Genomic DNA, 26,719 nt, shown 5'->3' with positions numbered 1-26,719 from the left:
CCCAGACTCCTAGGAAATGATGCAAAATGCTATTCCAAACTGATGGAGCAAACCTCCATTCTCCAGCCTGTATTCACCGTATTTCTAGCATGTGCTCCGCCAACCTCTTTTGTCTTCATTTGAGTAAAGTGTCCCATGCCACTTGACTAGGAGGGGGATTCCGGGAAGTCTGATGTCGAAATGAATCTGTCTCTCCCTTTGGTGGGTTATTTGCCCAAATTCCCCTTCCTCCCCTGGGGAAGTGCCAGCCTGCTGATTGCAGCACGCACAGAAGGAGCACGGCACAGAGCAATGCCCGTGGCATTCATGTGCATGTGCGCCCATTTCAGCCGCTGGACAGGATGTCATCAGAAAACACATCAGCTTTTCTAATCTTCAGGACAGAGGAGATGGCTCTTGGCTTGTAATTGGGCCATGTTTTAAAAAAGAACAAATGCATGACCTCATCATGAAAAGCAAGACGTGCTCATTCTCCCCTTGCATTCCTCTCCCCTTCAGATGAGAGGCTGTTCATACACATAGGGTGTTTTTTCTTTTCCCCTCTATCTGTGCTCACAGTCCGTTCATCACCATTATGTTTGAATGATATCTCTTCTGATATTACCTTTGCCATGAAAGTGCCCATATTAGGGCAGGAAAAAGCACAGATCTAAACCTGCAGCGGAGGGAGCTTCGGTCTCTGTCCTGACAGTGCTGAAGCTTTTTTGGTAGCGGGTCAAAACAAATGCGGGGAGGTAGAACCATCATATCCGACAGCTCTGGAAGGTGTTTTCCTTTGGGAAAATTAATAGCAGAGATTTGGGGTTAGTGACTCATCCCTATTTTTGGAGATAACTCTTCCCTTGTCTGTGCTGGCTCAGATTTAGAGATCAGCTTGCCAGAATGTAACCTATGAAGTCTCTTAGTTACACTTGTCTCCTTGGAAAAAAAAATAATTAAAAAAAAAAAATTAAAGATCCTTACCCTGTGTTAAGAACAAAATAAACCAAGAAAACCATTTACACCTCATTCCCAACCCTTGCTTTGAAACCATGGCAAGGATTTCACACATGGAGTCAGCCCGACCCGCACAGCGATGTGGGAACACCACTGCAGGCGACGCCTCAGCACCTGGGAAGGCTGCCCACGTATCAGAGATGCAGAGCAACCAGGATGTTGCACAAAATGGGCACTTGCTGCTGGGCACCTCTAAGGCAAAAGTGTGAAGGGATTTAACTGTGCAAATGGGATTCTCTTGGTTGATAGAACCTTTTTTTCTGTTAGTTTGGTTCCCTTTTTGATGACATCTCAGCAGTAAGTGCCTAGTGCTGATACCTTCCCACTTAAACTGCCCTTTCTTCTTCTACATCCCCATTGGGATGAACAAGTCCATTTCTCACTCCTGGGTTATCTTCTTTACTTCTTGTTTTTTCTTGTCGTTTGAGAGCCCACCGTGCTTATACAGAGAGGTTGTATGCACTAAAGAGCTTTAGAGGGGAGGCGGCAAGCTCCATGTCCCTGACCTGGTAATCCCCTCATGGACACTCATGTTAGAAAACATTCTGCTGCTCCCCTCCACTCTTCTTATGGGCAAAGTCAAACCATGGCCACAGCTGAGATAACCCTCAATCCCTACTAAGTCTGGTGTTCTTTTTCTCTACATCTATATCCCCCTCACAGCCTCATGTCACCCCTTCATCAGCCACAGCTCAGTTGGTGCAAACTTCTGCATATTCCTGGTGTGATGCTGGGGCTGGGCTTTGGGAGCAACAGCATCTCTCTGAGGACATTATAGTTACAGCTAGGAGGTTGTAGAGAGGTGGGGGTTGGCCTCTTCTCCTCGGGAACAGCGACAGGGCAAGAGGGAATGGCCTCAAGTAGCACGAGGGCAGGTTCGGGTTGGATATGAGGAAATGTTTCTTCTCAGAAGCAGCGGTGAGGCATCGGCACAGGCTGCCCAGGAGGTGGTGGAGTCACCATCCCTGGAAGTGGTCAGAAAAGGGCAGATGTGGCACTGAGGGCCGTGGTCAGTGGGTGTGATGGGGATGGGCTGATGGTTGGACTGGATGATCTTCGTGGTCGTTTCCAACCTTAATGATTCTACAGTGCTATGAAGATATGTGAAGCACATGTGAGCCAAATGTTTCCAGAAACCAGAGCGGTCACTTTCATGTATTTTCAGTATTCTGTTGAATCATTCAGCAAATGTCTCTGAGATATGGAGACTCACAGTCAGACACGTTGGGTGTGACTCAGAGCTTGTCACAAGAATTTTGCACAGCTCTAGCTCTTGGGCTTTAGAGAACAGTTTTATAGTGCTTTGCAATCTTTACCCTGAAAAGCACTTTGGAGGCAGATAGCATGAATTATTATTTATTTTCACTGTGTGGACAGTTGATCAGTGGCAGATGTTTCTAATTGCATTAAGCAAGTGGAAATAATGAGAATTAGACAGCAGATTCTCCAGGAATTTACATTTAGATTGAGTTACATTTTGCCATTTAAAAAAAGCAAATTCAATGTCAGATGCACTGATTCTTCAGCAGAAAGGGGAGCTGGTTATTTTTAATTATTATTTGATTGCTTAAAAATGAGCCGTGTTACTGTACTTAAAAATATTTGACTCAGGAGAATGATTTAATGGATGCTCTTATGTCTTTTGCAAACGACATGGGACAATGAAGCTGTTCATCAGCCAGCATTTCCCCCCGGGGCCCCCCCCCCCCCAATCCACTTCCATTGACGGGCAGATGAAAAATAGGGGATCCTGTGCTGTCACAGCTCCATCTCACAGCACTGCTGCAAAATTGGGCCGATGCTGGGATGGGCTCAGCTGAATTCCCGCATTGCTGACAAGCTGAATTAAGCAGCACTGATGGGAGATGAGCAGCATGTCCCCATGCAGGCACCACACTACACTCAGCTTGGCAGGAATTTGGGTGGGTTTTGTCCCCAGCTGCTGGGCAAGCAGAGGAGCAGGGCTTGGTGTGGGGAGGAGCAGCATCTGCTACCTCCAACGACACATGTGTGACTGCCATCTCCCGCGCCGTGCCAAGAGGAAATGAGCTGTGTTTCAAACCACTGGAGGTTTTCCTTTGGGGACCCTCTTACAGCTTTTTTTTTCCTCTCCTAGATTTCAAGTGCAGCTTCAGACATAGAAATGTGTGAGTCTTCCGTCAGCAGAATGGGATTTATGCGTGGCACAGATTACTGTACGTCTCTGTTAAGTGCAGAATCCAAGCTATAATATTCTTATAACTAACTAGCTGGCTCAGCTTTTTATTTTTTTTTTTCCTTTTGCTTAATGAGTGCCTTATCCAAAACTCCTTGAAGTGAGAGAGTCCGTCTATCAGCTTCAGTAAGCTGTGGATCAGATTTCAAATCACTGATTCATTATTAATTATGCATTTGGGACTCCCTTTTCAAAGAGTTCATTGTTAAATAAATTCACTTTCAGACATTACAGACTTGGCATTCCTGTGCATTTAATAAAATTCTGGCAAACCAGCCAAGAGCCATAGGCCAGCCTCTCTTCTAGTATTGATGGATGAATCTCTACTGAACAGCAGTGGTTTGCACTGTACGCATATAATACATCTCTTTGCTCTCATATAACCACTTTCCATCTAAAACCAGATCTGCATTTGAAACTTCTGCCTGCCTAGCACTGTGGCTTACATCTGTGGCTTTTTCTTACCAGAAAGAATCTCTTTGTGGATTCAGGCACTGCAGGGCAAACTATTTTTGCCGGTTTGTTTCTTTTCTCTTTGAAGAGATACTGGCATCTCCTTCCTAGGACAAACTGCTGCTTCTTTAGAGACTCCAGAGAGCGCAGGCAGGCAGGCAAACGCTTTCCAGACTCCTATGGTGAGTGGAATGGAAAATTTCATTCTAAAAATATGGTGTTTTTCCTGTAGTCCTTAAGAGTCTAGTCTGAGTCCAGCCACTGAGACATTAAGATGACCAAGGGGCAGGTCTGCAAGTTCTGTTTAAGCAAAGGGGCATTGTTTTGGAGGGATATGTAGAAACATCTCCCTACTGAGTTGGGTCAATAGGAGGTGATGTCCAAGGTGAACAACCAGGGCAACTCCCTGAAGGTGTTCAAGGCAAGGATGGGCCCTAAACCTCAATCTAATGCATAATTTAGTGGTTGGCAAACCGGCCCATGGCCAGGGGGTTGGAAATAGGTGATTTTTGAGGTCCTTTCCAACCCAAGCCATTCTATGATTCTAGGATGATCCTATGTTACAAAGTGATTCAATGGCATAGGACATTGCCCTTCAGCTGAAGGCACAGCATCCAGTTTCTAAAGCTTTTGCTTAACCTACAACTGTTCGAGTAATTTGGAAAAGAAAATACATAGAAATACGGTTCCCAACACTTAAATAATAGAGCTCTGAGTGTTTGTTGCAGGGAGGCATCCATGGTCCATGACTTGGTCCATGACTTTCTTCCAGTGCAAGAGATAAAAACCACCACACGGTTGCAGAAGGGCAATGAAGCAAGAGAGGACTACAGCACTGCAGCATTCAAACCCTCCACTAGTCAAAATTAATTCCTCACTGCAAAATTGTGGGGAATTATGCCCCCATTCAGCTTGCTCAGGTTCTCACAAATCCCATGAAGTATGATCTTTCAGTGCATCCTCGCATAAGAAGCACAGGTTTTTCCAAGACTGCAAATCTTCAGCATTAGCAATGATGACATTGCACTGGCCATTTACTCCTTGCTGTAGGATGAGGTTTAGTGGGGTCTGGAAGTAGGAAGTCATGGAGAACAGGGAGACTGTCAAGCAGTCAAGGTGACCACTGGCCCATCAGTAGAGGTGCCTTCCATTCCCAGAAGATCATTAAGATCTCCAGCACCATTTTCTGGAAGTCATGCTCCCAGCAGCATCTTTTGCCAGCAGCATGACAAGGCTCTGATGTCTGGGCTCCCCCAACTTTCCAGACTTGGTCCTGACACTTGGAGCAGGGAACAGCTTCTCTGATTTATACCATTGGGTTAATCACTCTAGCCTCAGTTTCTTATACCACTCAGCAAGGAGTTGTCTGGGTGAGGTGCAGAGAATGGCTTTCTGGATGCTGGCAGGGAGCTGTGGCACTTCCTCAGCATCCCTGAAGGGCAGGTGGTTGCTATCTTGTCCATGAGGGAAGCATAGCTTCAACACAGCTGTGGTGGAGGACATCAGTGGCTGGGTCTGCTCACACAGAGATGTGCTAGGGCTTGAGGCACTGTGATTCCTCATGCAAGGAGAGAGCATTGGCTGCAGCATAGGGTTTGGGTCAGTGCCACACCAAGTCATCTTCCTATTCCCCACAGGGCTGAGAAAGCTTTTAGATATTTTAAGAGACAAAGAGATGTGCTGTCCTTGGGTGAAAGCTGACTGTTCATTTTGGTTGCATATCTCTCGTCTCACAGCTCCAGCTGACTCAGTCCATGGCTATAGCAACTCCTTGTGCTGTGCCACCAGACTGCTGTTGTCTCATCTGCAGTGTTCCTGAACAGAACACGACTCAAATGTCATTGTGGGGACCTGAAGCCTCTGGGCAGGCACGTCAGATTATTAGGAAAAATTTCTTCTCAGAAAGAGTGGTGAGGCATTGGCACAGGTGCCCAGGGAGGTGGTGGAGTCATCATCCCTGGAGGTGTTCAAGTAAAGGGTACATGTGGCACTGAGGGCCATGGTTAGTGGGCATGGTGGGCATGAGCTGACAGGTGGACTAGATGATCTTATTTGTCCTTTCCAACCTCAATGAGTCTGTGATATTTCAGTTCTGAATCCAGATCACCACAGTCCCAAAACAGTGGGTAGAGACCACTAGGATCAGTTACAAATTCTGTTCTCAATCTTCATTCTACTGAGGGCGGAAAATAAGGCAGCTAAGAATTTCCTCTACCTGAAATGGAAGCTCATGGGATGTGAAGTGGGCATATCCATTTCTGGCCACTGTCCCTCCCTCCAGGCTTGGAAGCACCCCTGTCATCAGACACAAGAAGGGGTGGAGCTGGTACCAGCATCCCACCTAGATACTTTTCTTTAGCTGATGTTACACAAACATCCTCCCCTTCCCACAGGACATTACCAGTGATGGGATCACTTCTTTCCAGAAACCAGATTGTCTTTGTTTGCTTTCTAACCCTCCCACTCAAAAAAACCTTCCACAGTGCTCCAAGCTTCTCCTTCCATGGTTCATTTCATTTATTGGCTAATTCCGCTGTCGTCCCAGTACGCGGGCCATCATCTGCATTTGTATGTGTTTACATTTTCCAATTATTTCCTCAGTAGCTCACTAACCGTTTTTGTCCTGCCTGAGTTCTCTTCCAGTCACTCCATCTTATTTCTTCCTTATTTCATCTGAGCAGAAAACAGATTTTTTTGTTTGGTTTGGTTTGTTGTTGCTTTTTTTTTTTTTTTAACAAAGGAAACTCGCTATCTCATCTGCTCTAGAAATGTCATTCATTCTACCTTCCTCCTTTTTCATGGGCCTGGTTCATCACCAGCCCTTTTTTCTATAAATATCAGTGGAAATGATCCTTTCTTATCCCCCATCAATTCCTATGGTGTGCAAGCATTAGGTTGCGTGCCTTCCTTTTGACCTGCAGAACAGGGAGACTGTCAAGCAGTCAAGGTGACCACGGTTGTCCACTGTCTCCTCCTTTACTTATGGGGGTCACAATGGTGAGCCTGTAGTCAGGAAAAGAAGACCAGTGTCAGAGAAGAAACACATTCCCTGCTTGTTTATCTCCAGATTGTGCCTTCGAGGGCAGTGGCTGGGGCTACCTGGGCTGAAGGCAGCACTGAAATGAGCACCAGGATGTTCATGTGAGTTAGCATTCCCTGTGATAATTCAGCAGGTATCGTGGGAGAAATAACAGCTAAGCATGGACTGAATTAGGTCAATGGGCTGATCTGCACATTTTCTCCAAGGAACTATTCTGTTGTACAAAGCTCAGAATGGACGCGTGAGGATTTCTAAGAGAAGGTGGGCAGTAAGGCCTAACCCCACAGTTTCTTATAATAGATGTGTGATATCTACTAAAATAAAGGAGAAAAATCCTCCCTGTGGTGTCTCATTTCCAGCAAACACTGCCCACTCTCCTGTCTGGTCTGCACGTGTGAAAGTAATGGTGTTCAGTGCCGAATTCCTTAGTAGTGAAATTTGTTAGCTTCAGTAAGTTGGCCTAATAACAATCCCAGAATACACAGGTGCACCACTGTACATTTAAAGCTGCATAACAACAGCATTAATTACATCTTTCCTCAAACATTAGAGGGCTGTTTTCGTTTTATACATCCACAGAAAAGGTATAATATCCAGAAGCAGAGCCAGGGCTGTCCTGTGCACTACCTTTCTCCATTGCAATTTGATCTTCTCCACCAAGGGTCCCATTTATCTTCTGCTGGCTCAAGCAATGCCAGATGTGTGAATGATGGAGGGGACCAGGCAAAAGGACCCAGTTAGCAACTGGACTATGTCCCAAGAGAAGCTGAATACAGCAACTGTTGCTTCTCAGGGACACACATGGTGGTCTCCACATATAGGGTCTTCATGAATGGACATATTAGAGAAGGAAGCAGGTAGTGCTTAAAATGAGTAGAAGAAGGGATGGGAGGTTCTGTTCTGTTTTAATGACAACGTGTTGGCTTCCTCAATTTCACACAAAATAACCATGGTTTCATCGCAAGCCTGGCCCTTGCTTATATCAGTATGTTCTGCTGGCTCAAGAAGTAAAGATTGCTTTGGAAGTCACCAAGAGTGGAGTAGGGTCTCTTCCAGGACACGTGTATTAGACCCTGCCTCCTAATCCAAAATAGTTACAGGGCAAGTCCTATTCCTCACACTGGGGAACTCAGGAACCACGTTCATGCAAGTGAAATTAGAGACCAGACTACCATCAGAGGGGATGTAAGTGGAGCAGCACTGATTTACTGTGCTGTGGGAGCTGGACCTACACAATTCATCATTCTTTTCTTCGCCTTTGAGGTTAGAGCAGTCTGTTTAGCTATCCTATTTCTTGCGGTCTCCAGTCACTCAGTTCCCCATAATGTCTGTGCTTTGCCATCAGGCATTAAGCAATGCAACCAACATCTGGCAAGTGACGTTCAGCTTCTTTCTCCTGACCTTCCCAGGGGAAGAACTGTCTGCTTGATGTGCAGTATTTTCATGGCATGTTTTACATTTGAGTGTTAAGCCAGAAACTTCAGAACATTGTGGTATTTTCTTAATATGGTAACTGTATATAGAGCAGATGATTAAACAGATGTGAGGATCTAGGAAGACCAACATTCAACTCCAAGCTTGTTACGAGAAGGGTATCTCGTATTGCTGTGTTTTTGGGGAATCCAACAGTGGAGCCAATCTCTAGATAGGAAAGAGCTAAGAAGAAGAGCTAAGAAGAATGCTCTTATGCATCCACTAGTTCTTCTGAAATCATTCTCCATCCCCAAATCTCAGCACATCAGGACACAGCTCTTCTTAACTTTAATTAGTGTCTGCACTCACAAATGGCATGTAAGATAAAATGGGAAGGTCAAACTTCATGCTTCAAATCTAGCATTATTATTGATTTTAGTTTTCGTTGCCATTGGATTTGCTAAAATCTGAACTGCCTTGTCATGATGCATAATGTAACCTTGTAGGTTTTGCTGCTTTTTTAATAAATGATTTTAACGTGCTTAGAAAATGTGCTACAAAAATATTCACTTCCCTTATTAAATACTTCCAGAAATGAAGAAGTGACTTTGAGTAATGGTGGAAACAAATAACCTTATTCAGGAGAGATTTTTAAAAACAAATAGATTATATGAATGCAGTTCAGCTAGTATGTCTTGGGAATTTATTCTTCCTTTTCCACATCAGCAACAGGAGATGAAGAACATTTCCAAGTACCAATTTTCGTAGGCTAGATGAAGGGAGATAGACATTTCTACACTTGATTTGAAACAGTATGAGCCAGAGTGCTTCAGAGGTTTACAGTTGAAAAGATAAATGGATTGTGTGAGCTGTCCAATTTCATTACGTGCCCTAACCAAACTCTTTCTTTAATGTTTGATAGAATTATGATCAAATATTTCAAAATAAAAAATTCTGACCTCTATAAAAATTGTTGTTGACCTTGTCAAGGTAGCTTTAATGCTTTAAAAGAATACCAACAACCTCTCAGTGATATAAAACTTCAACAGATGCTACCAAATCATAATAAATATAGAAGGCAGCTGGTTATTCACAGTGACCGAGCCCTTATCAAACCCTGTTGTCGACTGAGTGTGAAATGGATTCCTGCCACTGAAAGTTGGCTCTGAAGCTCGCTTCATGCTCAAAGTTTGATTGCCACATGTGATACACTCAGATGGCTCAAAACACAATTGATTTTCTTGCAGCAGCTGACTACTCTTATGCAAAATTATACAGATCTCCAGAAACTTGAAGGCAGGTTCATACAAAAACCCAAAATTCTTTAAGCCGGCCATTTATTATACAGATTATCTGCATAAATTTGTCATGTCAGAAATGCTTTCTTAAACTAGGCCATACAACTTTCACTGCAGCACGCTGCAAAGAATGTTATATCCATGTCTTTTTTCGTTTGCATTTAGATGAGGGTTTGAACCAAAGCCCTGGATGCAAACCCTCTTAACTCCACAGCAAGTGCAATTTGCATCTTGAGCTGCTTCAATTTGTATTAACTTAGCCCCAATCTCCAGTTGGAGCTCTCCAAATAATCTGGTCTCTGCATCCATCAGTGCTGTATGCCATGTGCAGAAGAAGGTGAAAAATCCTGTGCAGAACCAGTTCTGTGATAAAGGCATCGGATATGCTTACCCTCAGTAAACTCTCTGCTTGCTTAAATTGATTACTAATAAAGACACTGGAATCTAAAATTCAGTCAGTGTCTCCGCTTGTACCACTCTTGCAAGTGCAAGTTCCACAGGTTAGATGACTTCATGATGCAAAATGAGATTCTTTTGCCTTTTTGCAAGGGTGATAGAAGATTTGGCTGGCTAGCTGGTTTTCTTCCTGGCCACTCACAGACATTGGGTTGTAGGCAGTGGTTAGGTGATAGAAAGGATGGGGTATATATACCTTGAAAATCCATCCCAATCCATCCCAAGAACTTTGCCTTGTAATCTGTGCAAAACATTGCTATAGAATTGAATACCATATGAGCCAATTCTTCTGATTTAGGAAAATTTGAAATCTAGGCTCACCTTGTGGTAATTGATGGACAATTTGAGAGCATCCTTTCTCTGACTTTCCTCATGGGGAAGAAGAATCAACGATTTTTGTCTCTTCTAGAAGATGAAGCAAGCCAGAACTTGCTCTTTGGCTCATGGGCTTTGCTTGCATCCATCTAGCTAAACTCTTTTCCCCTTGAAAGAGGTAGATGGATCCACACTAGAAACCATTCCTGGCCAAAGTTATCCAGCAAATAGTGCTCAAACATGGTTTCTGTCTTTTACTTGTGTAAAACTTTTGGTCTAAAACAAAAATGAAGTCTTTGTACCTCTGGGTTCCTTCTGTACCTCCTTCTGCTTTGCTGATCTATTGTCCATGGTCTTTTCATTTATACCTGGAAGCTCCACAGATGTTTCCTGTAGAAAGAAATGCAAAGTTATTCAATAGATCATTAATACTTTTTGCAATGACTTGAAGGGCTACTGAATCTAGCCATCATAGCTGGGAATCATTTATCTGCTCCATGGGAACTGAATTTGCATGAAAGCTGATAGTTTAGATTCATGTAAGTGAGTACCTTTTTCTATCAGTCTTTTTGATTTTACACCCAGAAATTTGCTCAAGTTCCCTGAAAGCTGAAACAAAATCTCAGTCAAAGTTGGGATGGATTTTCATTTAAAGCCATAGAGATCCCCAGGATGCAACTCCTCACCATGTGGTCCAGAATAGTGTCCTGCAAATACAGTGTTTGCTAGAGTAAACACATAGCAGGGCAAGTAGCCAGCTAGGTTTGTCCTCAGAATTGTCTTGGAAAGGACAAAACAAATTTGATGTTGTGTTATGTTTTGGGGGAAACCCAAAGAGATAATAGAAGAAGGATCAGTTTCCTCCAAACATCCAAAAACAAACCTAGAAAGTTTAAATAAAGAATAGTAAGAGTTGTATGCAGAAATTGACTCGAGGCAACTTTTTAGCTTGCTTCAGTGATGTTTTCATGGCTGATTAGCTGAGCTGGCACTGACCTTGGCAGTGCTGTAAAAGCAATCTTGACATCAGTCAGCATAAAGAATTCCACACTTTCTTCAACCTACCTCCTCCCTCCCCCCCCCAAAAAAAAAAAGACAACTGTTTGTCCATGAAATCTGGGTTTGCTTCTGAGCTTGGCTAGATCTTCTCATTCTGTTCCTGCTCCTGGACAGCATTCAACTGCAAAAGACTCAAAGGGGGGCTATGCTGTTGGTCAGATCCGCCATGCAAATCATATTCACTGCTGGTCACATGAAAGCAAGGGGAAGGATTTAGAATTAAAAGAGAGCAGATTTAGATTAGATGTCAAGAAAACTTTTCACTGAGGGCAGTGAGGCACTGGCACAGCTGCCCTGAGAAGCCATGGATTCCCCGTCCCTGGAAGTGCTCAAGGCCAGATTGATGGGGACCTGAGCTGGTGGGGGGCAGCCCTGCAGCAGGGAGTTGGAACTCAGTAAGCTTTAAGGTCTCTTCCCACCTCAGCCATTCTATGATTCTATGATATGCGAGGAACACTGTGAGATATGAGACCTGGCTGAGATGCTCCATGAGGGTAATGTGGACCAAGTCAGCACATATGAACTATCACAGCACAGAGATACAGATTCTTGGGGGACCCCAGGGAGAAATGAGCTGCTGGCAGCTGGAACAAGGAGGAGATGGAGCATGGAGAGGACTAAAGGAGGAGAAGGAGAACCACTGAGGCTTTTATCATGCATGAAAGGCAGGTCTGAGCAGGGAGGACAGGCAGATTTCCCATCCCAGCACCAGTGGCAGCTGGCTGCTCTTTTCAGATGCAGTCACCTGAAAATACTGTTAGAGCTGCTGGACCACAAGAGAACAACAAAGAGGAATGGGGTCACTGAGCGTCCATGAAGACTCCAGCTTGAATGGGGCAAGACACAGCTGCCTCTGTGTTGGGCAAGACAGAAAGGAAGAATGCTACAGACCCAAAAGTGTCTTTTTCCTCCCTAGCTGCTTCTTACTGGGGCTTTAATGTGAATTTTGTCATGCAGACTCATGGCCGACTCATGCTCTTTGTTTTCCCTGACTCTAAAAATATTTAAGCAGATTCACATTGCTAGTATGTAGGGGAATTAGAGATCGTCAGCAATGGCTTCCAACTTATATTGAGTGTCAGGTATTAGCAGGACCCAGAAATGCAGAAATCTGTGAATATTTCTAAGGCATCTTGTCAGTAGGGTGTTTCTAATCCTTTTACCGAATGGGCCATTTTAAAACTTGGAGATTTTTTTGTCTGAGCCTAATAAATCCAAATTCCCACAACTCGCGAATGCTGACTTTCCAAGAAAAATGTCAGTGGTGCTCTGTCACTGCTCTCCAGGCTCCCAGGAAGGCTGCTGGAGGCAAGTTGTCTCATTTTCCCGTATAAATGAAGGAAAGAGGTTTTAGAGCCAGCCGCTGGCCCTGGGAATGAGGTGCTGCACGTGCCAGCGCAAGCGACGCTGCCATCGCCACTCCCTGATGCTGATGGGGTTCAGCTGTGTTGTGATCAAAAACAAGGCATTCCCTCCACAGGCATCTTGCATTTCAGTGAATAATTTTTCACATAACTGTGTCTCAGTCTGTTTGATATGATCTGAAGAGAAACCAGAGAATCCCCATCCTTGGAGGCATCCCCATCCCTGGTGGCTTTCAAGGCCGGGTTGGATGGGGCCCTGGGCAACCTGATCTAGTGGGATTCTATGATTCTGTTTTAATTATGTGCACTACATATATCTACACAGCACGGAGGAGAGGCGGACCTATTCCATAAGTGGCATTTCAAAGCTGAAGGCTTCTAACTCAAACCTTCAGCCTGATTTGTACAATTTTATTACTGTATATTCAGATGGTAAAATAGCTGAAAGGATCGTTATTTAGAATTTACACAACATTACGATGGAACAACTTTGGATTTTTCTTGTCTTCAAAGAGCATAAAATAGGTTAAAAAACTGGATGATGGAGCTGCTGGCAGAGCGGATTTGACAAGAAGAGACATATTGAGTGAGTGACAGCTCAATGGCCCCTGGATGAGATTTCAGTGTTTCACGCACACAGAAGCAGGAGGGGAGGGAGGTATGGTCTGTAACAATCACAGGGTGATGCTCTGCCTCATGCAGGGGGTATAAATGCACCGCTGGCTGTTAGCAGATAAGGCTGCTGGACACTGAATAACCAATGCCTCAAGAGACAGAGCAGGAATACAAAGGGTCTATATGGCATCTTTACCCTTATTTCCATGGTGTTAGAGCATTGCTTTGTGGCTGTTTTTAGTAGATGATCTAATCCAGAGGGGGCACCTGGACTTTGCTTCGTTAGCTAATTATTAGGGTTGGCAGACGGGAAGAACTGCGTGTGAGTCACCATTTTGCACTTTTGTTTCCTTCTGATTGCACTGCCCAAGGCTTGAGACGACTGGCGATGGAGCACGGCACCCTGCTGCATGCAAGCCTCAGAATCATACAATCGTAGAATCATAGAATCATTAAGGTTGGAAAAGATCACTGAGATCATGTAGTCCAACCATTCATGCAAATCTTCTTTTTCCACCTCACCTCTCCAGATGATGGACTGGCTGCACTGTACCCCCAACCCAAGACACCAAATGACTTTTTTTCAAGTGCCCAATCTTTGAATGTTAGCAATATGAGACTTTGTTGGCACCCAAAAAGGCTGTTTTGAGCAGACCTTGTCCTGCAGAAACCAAACCTGTTGCCAGATAGCATCTGCTATAGCTGTGCTAATAAATAATGTATGGTAGGGTTCATTGACTAGGCTAGGAGCCACATGGGCACAGTTGGGATGTGCCCCTGGGGGTCAGCTTCCTCTTTCTCCCAAACAATGGGCCTCTCTTGTGTCTGCCTCTGGAGTGAGCTTTAAGTTGAGGTGCTGCTGGGCCATGCTCGCAGCTTAATGCCATTGATTCAAGGCAGCCCCAGAGCCTGTACATGAGCACAGTAAGGTTATTAGCACAAAATATCCCTCGCAGCCCAATTGAAAATCACTGGGAATGTCAGGTTTGTTCCAGCAGCTGTCTCCAGGCTGCCAAAAACCAAGTCCAGCATTTTAGACAACACTGACACATGCATGCCTTCCTCAACTCCATGGATTTTGAGGATGCCACTGTTAATGCCATGAGGGGCCGTGATGTTTATTGCAGCACTGGAAGTTCTCCTCCCAGGGCTGAGCATGAGCTTTTTTGGTACTACAGATATCCTTTAGCACTGCAGCATCTGGGTCCCATTACGTATTGCACTGCAAAGGAGACAGTGGACAGCAGCAGATTTTTTTTAATCTAATGAAACGAGGCATTACTAAGCATGATCTGGTTACCTGGTTCCCACAGCTCAGTGTGTCTCCATGCCGGATGGATGCGGGCAGCACGTCTGCCCATATGTTGAAACTGAGCATTTCCCAGAAAGCTTCTGCCACGGAGAATTAGGGAAAAGTGATGAAACAGGGGAGGGAACAGATAGGCTTCTCTGACAGTTAATAAAACAATAAAATATACTTTGTGTGTGCCCACGTTTCCAGGGACATACCAGCAGCTGCTAGTACCCTGTCATCTGTTTTTTATTCATGGCACTGCTGGACTGTGGATAGATAATCTCTCTCCATAACTCACTCATTTCTAAACGTAATGGGAAGCTGTCAGGGAAAAACATGCTGCTCTGCCAGAAATGGGCTGCCTGCCTCTCCACTGGGGAAACACAAGGCTTTGGAGCTCCTCAGGCTGCTCAAATCCCAGTAACAGTGCTTTTTAACTGTATTGAATCTTTAATACTGGAACGCTTGTATTTCTGATGTATTTCCCACAATGGCTAGCAGAACAAGCTGCTGAAGCTGTGGGGAAATCCATCAAGTTTTCCTGGACTTTAGGCCTGCACTAGGATGAGATGAGCCATCCCCAGAAGCTTCTCCTGGGTTACAAGAGGATTCCTATCCCCAGAATTCCTCCTCCTTCCATCCTATGGCTAACACAGACCCATAACACAACATTATTAGCAGTGAGCCCATGTGACACCAGTTAGTATTAGGGTTCATTGATCCTAGTTCAGCATATCACCTCACATAGCAGAACCTCACACCTTTTCCTCTCTCCAGCACTGCAGAAGTCTCCAGCTCTCAGACCTCAGCCCACTGCCCCAGGGGTCCAGCAGCCCACGTTAGAGGGCTCACACTGATGAGAACTCCTCCAGTAACTACAGGGAAGAGTGGTGATACTCTCTTCTTTCTGACATTGAATAAAAATGACCTCACACACCTTCCCTTTCCCCTTCCTTGGGGCTGTCCTTCTTCTCCCCACCTGCCCTTAGTGCTTGCTGTGCTATTCTGTTATTCCTGGGAAGATGCCTTCATGTCTAATTGTGAAGAGACAGCCCTACGAGTTATCGCTCCCAGGTAAGGGCAGTGCATAGAAGAGCAAACCATCCCTTGTGGTTAATTTGTCATTGCTCCTTAAAATACATCCAAGGAGATCAAGACAGAACTTGCACGTTGCACGCACCAGAGTCATCTCAGCGCAGTTCTTTTCAGTACATGCTGTGCCTGCAACCCTGACGCATGGGAAGCTCCTTCTTAAGCATCAGGGAAATGCAGGGAGGCAGCTGTGATCCCATGGGCTGTGATTCCTTATGCACCTCCTCACACTATCTGCAGTGCTTTTACAGAGCAGTTCTTGGTCTAGCTTCAACATACAGAGCTGCTACTGATGTTCAGTTCTTTTCTTTTCACCTCCCCACACCACCAATAAAGCTCTCTCTTCCTGGACATTATTAGCCAAAACTTAAGTTATCCTGGAGGGAAGGGAAGGAATGATTTTGCAGCTGTGAGGCTGTAGGAGCAGTGGTTGCAGAGCCCAGACACGCATGGAAGAGTTCCTTGCTGCCGAGCCTTAAACGCAGACCATTGCACAGCACTTCAAATCAATCTCTCAGGCATAAAATTGGGTCATTCTACTAATAAAGAGACACCCCTTAATAAGAATTTCTTTGATCTCTTAACTTTTGAAGAGGAAAGAAAGAAAACTGGCAGGGATCGCTGCTCCCAAGTCAAGTTGGACTCTATAGAAGAGTTGCCCACTGTAGTTGTCTGGAATCCCTAAGAGCTCCTCTGTGCTGGGACCACGACTGGGATCCTGATGATTTCTCTATGAAAGAGCACCCTTTCATTGTTCTTCATATGCATTCCTTAAGAGAAGGCCCTAAAAGTGGGAGAGAGCAGCAGGGAAATCCCTGGCCAAATAACATTGCTTGGACAACCTACACCCACCATACTCAGCCCTCACAACTCCAACCACGGGATTTCTGCTGGTGTTCAGGCCAGCTGCTACAGTTTCAATACACTCCCTATACTTCTTTTTCTGAAGCAGGTTAGATGGAGAATGCCAGGAAAGCCTGGGTAAAAAGGATGCAAGGAGCAGCGATGCCCTGGTAGGTCTCTTTGCCATGGTTCAGCTCTACAGCACAGAACACAGAAGTTCAGCTTCTGGTTTGAAAGTCACCCATTATTCCTAATTTATGTGTGTAAGATTCACAAGCTGGCCTGCAACCTTCCCGATGTATAGAATGAAGAAGGCCCTGCACCCGCTTCCAGTTGATTTCCCTGCTTTCTGAGACCAGACCCCATCTTCCTCAATGTGTCTGTGACGGCAGTTTTATTAATGCAAAATGAATATCCCCCTGGAAAATGAAGTCTAGAAATTAATAATGAATTAAAACAACTTGCCACAGGCATCGCTAATGAGCTCTTTGTCTGTGCAGCTGACATGAAAGGAGGTCATCACTCAGCTGATCCCATTGTGAACAGCAAGCAGATTAACCGCTAACTTTGAGACAGTAGCTGTCTGCAGCTCGCCTTGTGTCTGCTTGGGTTTTCCTGCCTTTATCCTTGCTGTGAGGGGCTGTCTTGAGGTGTCTTTGCTAGCTGGAGAAGATACCTTCCTCCACCCTCCCTCCAAAGACTTGGGTTGTGTTGAAGGGATGTGGGACTCATCCCACTGGAAAGGACAATAACCTTGCAGAGCTTAAGAAGAGAGTGGAAGGTAATCTTGGAGGGGTCTATCTGGGCTTAACTTCCCTGCTGTAAGCCTCTTCAGGAGCGCTGGCCCAGTAAATAACCTGGCACCATTCAGTGCTGGCTCTGCATCTATTGTTCTTCTGCCTTATCTTGGAAGGCAAAGGGTTATCTGGCACTGCAGACTTGGGATGCATCTTCACAGCAAGGGCAGTGGAGATTGCATCCTTGCCCAGCCTGGGAACAGGGTTGTTTTGGGAAAAGAAGGACGTGATTAAGTGGGCATGATGGTGATGAACTGATGGTTGAGCTAGATGATCTTAGTGATCTTTTCCAACCTTAATGATTCTATTTTTTAATTTTAAGATTTTAAGAGCAGCCGGGCAGGGCGCTCATGCAGTGCTAACCATCTCTCCATGGCTTTTTTAGCAGCTAGCTCTTACCCAGCAGAGATGAAGAGATGAATGCTCATGGCATTTATCCAACAGGAGGGTGGCTGAAGGCTGGGGCTTCCAGCTCCTGCTCCCAACTCAATGCCTCGGGGCTGGATGCTGTGGTGAGGAAGGCAAGGTAGCCTGGACAGCTGCATAGCTGCTGCTCCATGATGTGGCTGGACATCAGGAGAGGATTTTACTGTTTGTTCAACATCTCCTTTGTCAGTGCTAGCAGGGTGAAGCCAAGAGACCCATCGCTTTTCCATATCCATGAGCAGCTTGTTTCACATCAGCCATTCATTGCTCTTTTCTGCACTCCTGTGAAATACAAAAGTCCAATCCATCCCTCTCCAACCTCTTATTCCAAGCTTGGGAAAATGCTTCTGTGTTTCAGGCATGCTTTTTCTCACTTTTCCCTACCCTTGCCCTCTCAGGTGAGCTGACTGGTGGCTCAGTGTCCTGCTTGGTATCATAACTACACGCTTATCAAAGACTTGTGAAAGCAGAGACCCAAGGAGACAAGGGACGTGACCACAGCTCCATGCCTGGTCTGCTTCATTCAGGAGTTACAAGAGCCTGTGAAAGGCAATGCAGCATGTAATGAGGACATAGCAGAAACTCCCAAGTCCTACCTAGGAAGCCTGATTTGGGAATTACAGTGAAGCTTGTTGAATCCTACCTAAGGCTGTTCATTATACACAGCATCTTAGATATTATTTGAGGGCTGCTTTAAGCCCGTGCTGCATTTAGGCACAGCTACAGCTGTGTCAGATACCAGAACAGTGCTGGGTTTACAGACATTTTTGGAGAGAGGTTGAGAGTCCTGCAAGGATTTGGTCTACAAATCAGGGATCTCTGACTCCAGCTGTGCCAGTGCTGCTATGACCATTAGAGCTGTGGGACCCAGGACTTGTACATGACTGTTGGATATAGACAGCATCTTGTCTGGATCATGAATGAGAAACTATTTTGTTTCTCATTTGCTTCTCGTTTGGTCCTGTCACAATCTATGCTGTGCATGTGAGACTGGGTGTTTGTAATGTGTTTGCAGTGGTTCTTGATAAAAAGCTTTAACAACTGAAATTATCAGAGAGGCGTATGTGAGCAAGTCATGGTAAGTCTGAACACTGGTAAGCAGCTGTTCATCTATCTACAGAGACAGTGAGCACTGGCAAGGTCAGAACCACCTGTTTTCTATTTTCCTTGGAGTACCTTCAAGGATAGCATGTCCATCCAGAAACACGGTACCTCATATCAAAGTTCTCTTCATTAATCACTTTCTTTCATTTTTGTTTTCCAGCCAAAGCTTTTGGCAAAGGAGTTGCTTGACCTGGTGGCATCTCATTTCAACCTGAAGGAGAAAGAATACTTTGGAATTGCATTCACAGATGAAACGTAAGTGCAAGGAGTCAAAGACTTAAGAGGCAACTCTCAGATCAGAGCAAATCTCACTGTTGTTTGGTCCTCAATAAAATGACCAGAGTAGAAGACCTGAGCACCCCAAGGTCCTAGATCAAGGTCTAGGAAGGTGTGGGTCTGTAATCAGTCTGTCCTGTGATTCCTCTTTAGAAGGTAGGAATTCAGCATTGCTGGAGGTGTATAGAGGCAGTAACAATCCCTTCCTAATCCCATCTGTAAAGACTTGGTGCTTTTTGGCACTGGTGGAAGTCTTGTTTAACCTCTTTAAGATCCCTTTGCTAATTCTAAGTTCTTGTCAGATTGGCAAAACCCTTCAGTTAAAGTGTTGATCACTCAAGCAGGTTTAGAAGTAGCGCTAAATTATTTTGAGGAAAGTGAAAGGAAAAAAAAAAACAACTTACAAAATTATTCAATTTTTTAAAATTCTTTTAGATCCCAGATTAGAATTTCTCAATAAAAAGAAAGAAGAAAGCTTGAGAAAGAAAGGGATTGACAGCACTAACGTGGGCAAAAAGCACTTTTATAAGTAAGGTTTCCATCAAAAAGGGGAATTTGACCAACAGCCTTATGGCTGAGCTAAGCCACAGAATTTGATTCTGTCACTGCAGCCACCTCAGGCAGTGCTGGTTGCTCACCTAGAACCTTGGCTCCCAGAGCTGTTCACAACAGAACTTGAGCTTTTGTCCTAAGACAAGACATTTCTACCAACACCTTGTTTTAAAAGTATGCCTAAAATTAGAACTGGATAAATATTCAAGGTCTGGCAAATGCTACAACAGGTCCTAGACTATAATCTCTCAGTGCTATGCACAGTCCCTGTTCCTTTTCCCAGCTGCCTATTCTCTGTAGTTAAGACTTTTCTCATGACAGCTGTGCTCTCTAATTCTGTCCGCTGTCCTCCACCTTAGTTTGCAAAAGCATTTTCTGTAAGATGAACCAAGAGGAAGACCCACATGCTTGTGCAGTCCTAAAAAGCAAGAATGTCAAGCCCATGGGTTGGGTTCCTGGGACAGCTGAGCCAGCAGTAACGCTCTCATTAGCCATCTCCACTCTCCTGCTGAGGTGGCGGAGAAATTTAAATTATCTGCTGGAATAATTATTTTGGATTGAGTAATTATCCAGCTGCTGTATAATTGCACAGGCATACCCACAGAGAGTTCAGCAGCAATCACCCCTCTAGAGACAGTCCCTTTGGCAAGCACCTGCCGTGGGCAGCCTGAGGCCACCTCGGGACACAGTTTGTTGTGTGGAAGGATGCTCGGTGTCAGACACATGCAGAAGCAGGACCCAAATCACAGGAGAGCCCAAGGATGATGCCATCGCACTGACATGAGCAGCTCAGCCCTGTGGTAGATCTCCAACCCAGTACAAATCAGTGAGATTTGTCCTCAAAGGAGGAGCAGGAGGAACTTTACACAGATCGTAAATGCATAATATTTCCTCCTCTACTGTAAAAAGCTTTGAAGATATAGCAATTATTTTATTTGAACGTGGCAAAAAAATGTACTTAGGACGTAGGAGTCAGTCTTAGAAAAGAATGTCCCACATCACCTTCAGAAAGTATACTGGTCTGTGTGTACCACAGATCTTAACCTGGAAGTAAAAGAAATTCCTTTCTTCAAAATTGGGAAAACGATCTTTTACTGTTTGTTTGCAGAGTACCTAATGCAGTGTTATACCTGATGTAGACCAGAAGCACAAAGAGAAAGCTTTGTGACGCAGGCCCTCGGGGATTTTCTTCTCTTTGTTCATCCTATTCCGCTGAGTTTTCATGTTCTTTCCTTGAAAGAGACCTGTAACCAGCTGAAACAGGACAAGCCTGGTTCATAAATGCAGTCTGGGGTTGGCTACATTGCGAGTTCAGGAAGAAGAAAAGCCACTAAAGTATTAAATCAATTCTTCTATTTAAGAGTAAAAGCTCTATAAGAGTAATTTATTTAGAAATGATTTGTACTGGGGATTTCCATTCATTAGTTGTGCTCTATCATGACAACCTGAGAAGAAAATCAATAGGAACAACCTTTGCGTTGGCGACTTAATAGTTTCTTGTGATAATATAGGGTCATTACTGCGTTCAGTGTGACTAAAATTAGATTGTCAGACTATTACAGAGGAGAAAATAACGCCTCCTATTTTAATGATCATAGGAAGGCTTTATATGGCATGAGCCATTAACTGAGGGAGAGCACAGGTCAAAAGGTTGTCCTTGAATAGCATGTGGGGCCAAGCTTCTAGTGAAGCCAGAAGATCTATATAGTAGTTGATTAAGAGTGAAAAGAGGTGGGGAACAAGCCTTTTTCTAATTCATCTGAGTGCAAATCTCTGCTAGCTGCCCTTTCCCTTGGCACCAGCTCTTCCACCATTCCAAGAGAGCAAGTCAGAGCAAGTCACAGCAAGTTCCCCTTCTGTTCACCGCAGAAGGCCCCTCTGGGCTAGGGACAAGTCTGCCATGTCCTTTGCTCATCCTTAGACATGTCACCTGCATCACAGAGAACTATCAGCTTCTGCACTGCACTGCTCCCCCTGCTATGCATTTGGCTGCTGAAAATCATTTTGCTGATGTCTGTCCTTCCTTTGCCAGAACAAAACGGGACTGAGGCCTTAACTATTTGTGTTAGACTTGTACTAGAGACTGCAGTAACTTGATAACACCAGAGAGTGCCCTTACTCCACTGAGGATTCTATGTCCTAGGAGACAGCAAGGGAAGGATATGAGAAGAGGAACAGCAGGGCACCACATCTCCAGGATTTGGGGGAAAAACCTGTTTCCACCCTCCAGCGATACAGCAAAGCGAGAACTAGGGAGCAAGTGTCCCAAGTCCTGGCTAAGCAGACTTCCCAGTGGGTGGTGGAGCTCTTGGAATGATGTCCTGCCCTGGCATGGGACCATTTCCATTGTCACTGAGCCCATTGTTTGCCTGGTCTGTATAGTTAATCTCACATAGCTCCCCGAGCTCTGCAGCTCCTTCAGAAAAATATTTCTGTTGAAAGATCAAGACCTTAAATGAGAAAACCTGTGAGCGTATAGTTGTTGGGTTTTGTTTCTGTAGTTACTGATGGAAATGGAAAACAGCATATACGGTTTCTATTACTTGATTTGGTCTTTTTCAATATCCATTCAGTTCAGCATGAGTTTGACACTAAAGGGGTGTGAGGTGCTGTATTTATTCCAAGTGTCTTTGCAACACAAATTTATATAGATTCCCTTTGCAGGAAACTGGACATGAACCAGTAAAACTTTATAAACAGATCCACCTGGAGGCAAAGTATTCATTGATGCACTGCTCCTTTTTGAAAGCTCTGACAAAAGAAAACAGAAACTACTGCCTGCAACTGACAATACAAACCTTGGGCACCAAAATCCATACTTACTCTATAACCTAAATGGACCCGGTTACTGTTTCTAAAAACAATTATGTTTTTATAATTGACACATAAGTTTAACTGCCAAGACAAACAACAGAGAAAAATGATAGGGCTTCCAATATTCAACCTCCTTAGAGGTCACGCAAAACTGTTTGCACCATTGTTTGTGAATACATTGACATAAATACCTAAATGAACAAATCAATGGAGATAATGAAACAAAAGCTATTTTGTGGCTCTAAATTGAACTGTAAGGGAAATTCAACCAGGGACAGGCATGCATGAATGGGATCCAAAAGCAAGCTGCCTAAATTGGTCTGTGAGAACTGCTGGGATTAATACATACCTAGGGTTATATGCCACACTTTTCCATGTCTTACTTGGGACTGTGCTCCATGAATAGTCCTGCTGAAGACAGCAAGACAGCTTCCAGAGCAAAGTGTTTTGCGGTGTTAAAGCGCTGGAGTTTGGCTCCCTGATAGACCACATTCACAGCTGCCAGTGACTGTTCACTGCTGCTGTTCTGTATGTGGCACACACGGATGCTAGAAAACAAGGAGTTAGATGACAGTATGCAGTGCAGAAGCCCTTAGTGATGAAAGCTTGTAAGTGGTAATTGAGTACAGTGAGCAATTAGCTCCTGGCAGTGATTTAAGTGACCTTCCTCCTCTGAAGGAGCTTTAGATTTATGCTCCTTGCAGCAAAGAGTAATGAAACCCAAAAACTCAGTGGACACGCATGTGTAACCTGGTATGTCGATGTATATGCAGATATTCTTTTTGTATTGGCTGTATCACTCACATTAAAATGCAGTGAGATTGAAAAGAACAAGTTTTGTTTTTTTTTCAAAATACAGAATATTTTGAAGGGAACTTGCTTTGTGCACAGTGGCGTCACAATACCTTGTTGCACGTGTTAGGCAAACCCGGACACTTCTGTTGTTGAACAGTATGCCCATTGTCAACAAATTTGTCTCGGTAGGAACCTATCTGTAATGCCATCAGCCACTGCTGGCTGCTGCTTTGGTGATACAAATGCAGGTGGACAGGTTCAGGATAGGGTGCCAGTCTTAGAGTGTTCTCCCCTTGCTCTGACAGTGTGTCACACCTTGGCCTACGTAGGCAGATGGCCTAGATAGATAATCAATCTGGACTTCGGGTAGGAGCAGGTGAGCATGGATAGTTCCTGTCTCCATGTGTAGTGCGGCCTTCACAATTAATTTCACACTTCCTGAGTCCCCTTACGGGGACATAATGAGACTTCAGGACCCAAGGGAACAGCACGGAGCTGCTATCAGGGAGGGTCGGGTGAGTGTTAGGAAAAGGTTCTTCACCAGAGGGTGTGAACACAGAACAGGCTCTGTAGGGCAGCACCAAGCAGGGCACAGGTGATGTCCCAGTGGTCTCCAGCCCAGATCTGCCTGGTCCCTGCACTGCCCACCCTCTTCTGCATTAGTGTAAGCCAGAGCAGCTTCAGCTTTACAGAAATTCAGATGGAACCCAGGTGATCCAAAGCCTCCTACTTTCCCTTTTTTTTTTTTTTTTTTGGTAGAAGAAATCTGGTTGCATTGCTAAATGTTGCTGTTGGCTGTCGTTGCTTAACTTCCAAGGGTGTTTCACATTGCCCAAAGTACACACTGCTGCTAAGGAGCAATGAGCAGACCCTTGGGAAAGCTGAGTGTGTTTGCTGACAGGGAATGTTACTAACACTTGTGGAATCACTAGCACTTAATTTAACACTTTTTTTTTTTTTTTTTTAATGAAGCCTCTATTTTTTCATTTTGGTGGAATGAAGAATTAATCTTGAGGATTAGCAAGAGCTGGCAGACAGGCCATGGAATAGAGCTCAGGACATCTGAATTCCATTTCCTGCTTTATTTGCTGCATGATTCTCCCCAAAATTGCTTCAATTCTTTCTCCTCTCGCTTGTCTAGACAGCAGAGTGCTGAAGGCACGGGCTGCTTCTCCCTCTGGGTGAAATCTGGTCTGACTGAAATCAATAGCAAAATGCTTGCAGGATGCAGCCCCAGCATCACTGAAGGCAGCAGCACAATTCCTGCTGACTTCAGTGGGTCCTGAATTTCACCCTATGTATTTCCACAGCACCTAATTTAAGAGGGTCTTTTTCTCAGCTGGGCAATGAGATGCCCCTTTAATACAAATAATGGTGTTTACAAAATACTGCTCACACACACACAGCACTTTACAATGCGTGGAACATGACAAAGAACAGAGCTGCTGCCCAGGAAAGCTTCCAGATGCAAGGCACAAATGGATAAATTGTAGGAGAAAATAACAGCGACAGGTATCATCTAGGCAAAAGAAGAGCAGCATGTGGTAATTGGAGCTGCAATGCTTTGTGGAGCAGCTGTTCTTCAGGAGCTCTCTGAAGGAGGAAAAGCAAAAGCTGGGCTAACCTAGAGAGGCTACAGCAAGCATGTGGGTGGTAAATAAACTGTCTGGGTCTGTATACAGACAGATTTAGCCTTGAGTGAAATATTGCAGGCATTGTGGAAACTCTTAACGGTAAGGATTTCTAATGAAAATCTTGACAGACTTTTAATGATACAGCTGCTCAGGGGGGTTGTAATAAAAAGGTGAAGCTCATAACATTTTGGGCTGTCCTGCCTGGTCGATGCTGCCAGCTTTCATTCTGACAGATTGAACTTTAGCTGTTCAGTTCTCAGACTGAAATGTTGCCAGGATGCTATTGCCTGTATTCCTCAAACATTTGCTGGTGTGTTTTCCAAATATCATGCAGTAGCCAAGGGCAAACAGCATGTACTCCAGTTCATCTTTTGTAACACCCTGGACCTCACTGCAAAGAGCAGCAAGAAGTGTCTCTGGTGGTGGGCTCACATCTGTCTCTTTTCTTGCCAGGGGACACTTGAACTGGCTTCAGCTGGACCGCAGGGTGCTGGAACATGACTTCCCCAAAAAGTCAGGACCAGTTGTTTTGCACTTTTGTGTCAGGTAAGTGCATGACAGCAAACTTGTCCCATGGGTCATGGAATCATAGAACTGTTTGAGTTGGAAGGGACTTTTAAAGGTCATCTAGTCCAGCTCCCCTATAATGAACAGGTACACCCACAGCTAGACCAGGTGCTGAGAGCCCAGCCTGGGTGCCAATATAGGTATGGATGAACTGTTTCCTAGAAGCCAAGAAGCAGGTCTGTCCATTTGTCACACCTGTAGACAAGTAAACACTTTATGGAAGTTCCTTGTGATCTCCTCATCCTTGTAAACTCCTCTGACACAAGTGTAAATTAGCAGTAATAATATCAACACTAGTATAAAGTGAAGATCAGATGTTATGTCTTTCATGGATTGGTGGTTTTATTTATGAGTTTTGGAAAGTCTGAGCTGGGCAGGACCATGGGACGAAGATTTCTTTCTGCTGGGACAGCCAACTGAAGGGAGGGCACTCACTTCTTCACCAAGCCAGCCATTTCTCCTGGATTGTGCCTGATCTGTGCACTGTATCAGGGACCAAATAAATCCTCTTATAACGTCATCATTGATTGATTTCCGGGTTCAACTACAATGTGGTGTAATGAATAATCTCTAGTGACCAGTCTGGCTTCTGCATGTGTGTAAAACATACTCACAGACTGGAGTAGAAGATTTTAATGAAAATTACGCCAGTTTGGGAGAATTTCTTTTCATCTGTGGCTTTTGCAGCAGCTGTTTGTGTTAGGTGATGCTAGAAAGCTGTTGGTGCTCTTCTGTATATGGCATCTTTGCCCTCAAGGGAGATATTTTGAGAAGACAAATCTGCCCTTGCAACTTTAAGACACCCCAAGAGAGGCTGGGGGTGGGATAGCATATGTACAAAATTAAGTTGGGGGTTTTGACTTACTTTTAATGTATAGCTCATGTCTAGAACTAGCCAGTGCAGCGTTACTGTGTCTTTTTCTGTTAGCCTTTCCACTCCAATATTATATTACATCTGACATCACTCCCATTCATTCCATCGAGCCCATAAAAAATGAAGACTTACTTTTGAATTTCTTCCCCCAAGTGCAGCTTTTTTCCTGCAGAGTGATTGTCATTCATTTAACTCCAATTACAACGAAGGATTCTCAAGAGAAGAGACTCTTTGTTCTATTATATCCCCATTTTTGCACAGAGCCCCATGACTCCAGAACCAGTCTGCTGAGTCCCACAGGAAGAGGTTTCTCTACTACACTTTGGATGTTTCAAACCGTAAGGGTAGATCCAGAGCTGAACATTTCTACTGTTTATAATCCAGATCGACCTGTGTTTAGGCCTGCACAGAACTGAAGGAACTTTTC

At 44.5% G+C, this 26,719-nt stretch overlaps 1 protein-coding gene across 4 annotated transcripts in view; it reads left to right on the top strand.

Annotated features, from left to right (window-relative positions):
- FRMD4A (FERM domain containing 4A) overlaps positions 1-26,719 on the top strand; it is a 206,992-nt gene that overhangs the window by 90,854 nt on the left and 89,419 nt on the right. For all 4 annotated transcript variants that reach the window (XM_042872845.1, XM_042872844.1, XM_042872846.1 and 1 more), the window contains exons 3-4: positions 18,941-19,035; positions 25,305-25,397. In XM_042872845.1, the coding sequence (XP_042728779.1) occupies positions 18,941-19,035; positions 25,305-25,397 (188 nt within the window). The remainder of the gene's footprint in view (positions 1-18,940; positions 19,036-25,304; positions 25,398-26,719) is intronic.

Source organism: Lagopus leucura, unplaced genomic scaffold (genome assembly GCF_019238085.1).
Source record: "Lagopus leucura isolate 7727_CA_CO unplaced genomic scaffold, USGS_WTPT01 Super-Scaffold_100008, whole genome shotgun sequence".
Lineage (NCBI taxonomy): Eukaryota > Metazoa > Chordata > Aves > Galliformes > Phasianidae > Lagopus > Lagopus leucura.
Note: the sequence above shows the minus strand (reverse complement) of the source record. Positions and strands in the feature narration are given on the sequence as shown.